The sequence below is a fragment of the Antrostomus carolinensis genome, unplaced genomic scaffold, assembly GCF_000700745.2.
Source record: "Antrostomus carolinensis isolate BGI_N321 unplaced genomic scaffold, ASM70074v2 scaffold29974, whole genome shotgun sequence".
Lineage (NCBI taxonomy): Eukaryota > Metazoa > Chordata > Aves > Caprimulgiformes > Caprimulgidae > Antrostomus > Antrostomus carolinensis.
Genome location: NW_010313339.1, coordinates 3996 through 4499, shown reverse-complemented (window position 1 = coordinate 4499; position 504 = coordinate 3996). Strand labels below are relative to the sequence as shown.

The 504-nt window shown below is 56.2% G+C and overlaps 1 protein-coding gene across 1 annotated transcript in view; it reads left to right on the top strand.

Moving 5' to 3' along the window:
- Positions 1–130: 130 nt before the first annotated feature.
- The window catches only part of LOC114818544 (voltage-dependent calcium channel subunit alpha-2/delta-4-like), a gene marked incomplete at both ends in the record, with an annotated part of 4098 nt that continues 3724 nt past the window's right edge, over positions 131–504 (top strand). Inside the window, one exon of the mRNA XM_029084820.1 lies at positions 131–248. Coding sequence (XP_028940653.1) covers positions 131–248 — 118 coding nt within the window. The remainder of the gene's footprint in view (positions 249–504) is intronic.

Here is a 504-nt window from a genome sequence, read left to right as displayed (position 1 = left end):
ACCAGCTCTGGCCCAGCTCACCCCAGGACACTCCTCCCACCTACATCACTAACTCTTAAATGCTGCCATCTCAGTGGAGACCACTCCTACGTGATCCTCCATTTCTCACCACGTCCCTTTCCCATGGCAGCTCACAAGCACAAGAAGCACGACACCTTGCAGCCCTGCGACACCGAGTACCCCGTCTTCGTGTACGAGCCGGCCATCAAGGAGACCAACGGGCTGATCGAGTGTGGAGATTGCCAAAAGTAAGAATTGTGGCTTCCCTTCCATTTCAGGGCTTGAGTGCCCGTCCCCAGGTCACCACAGCACATGAGCCTTGTCACAGAGACCGGCAGTGACAGCAGCCACCTGAGGAGAGTCACCCGCCGCTGTCCCCATCGCGTGGCCAAGGCCACGTCCGCAGCTCTGGTCACAGAGCAGAGCTAAGCAGCCGTGCTGGACAATGAGGAGGTGAAATGGCCAAGTTGCCACTGATCAGAGAAAAGAAAGAAAGAAAAAAAT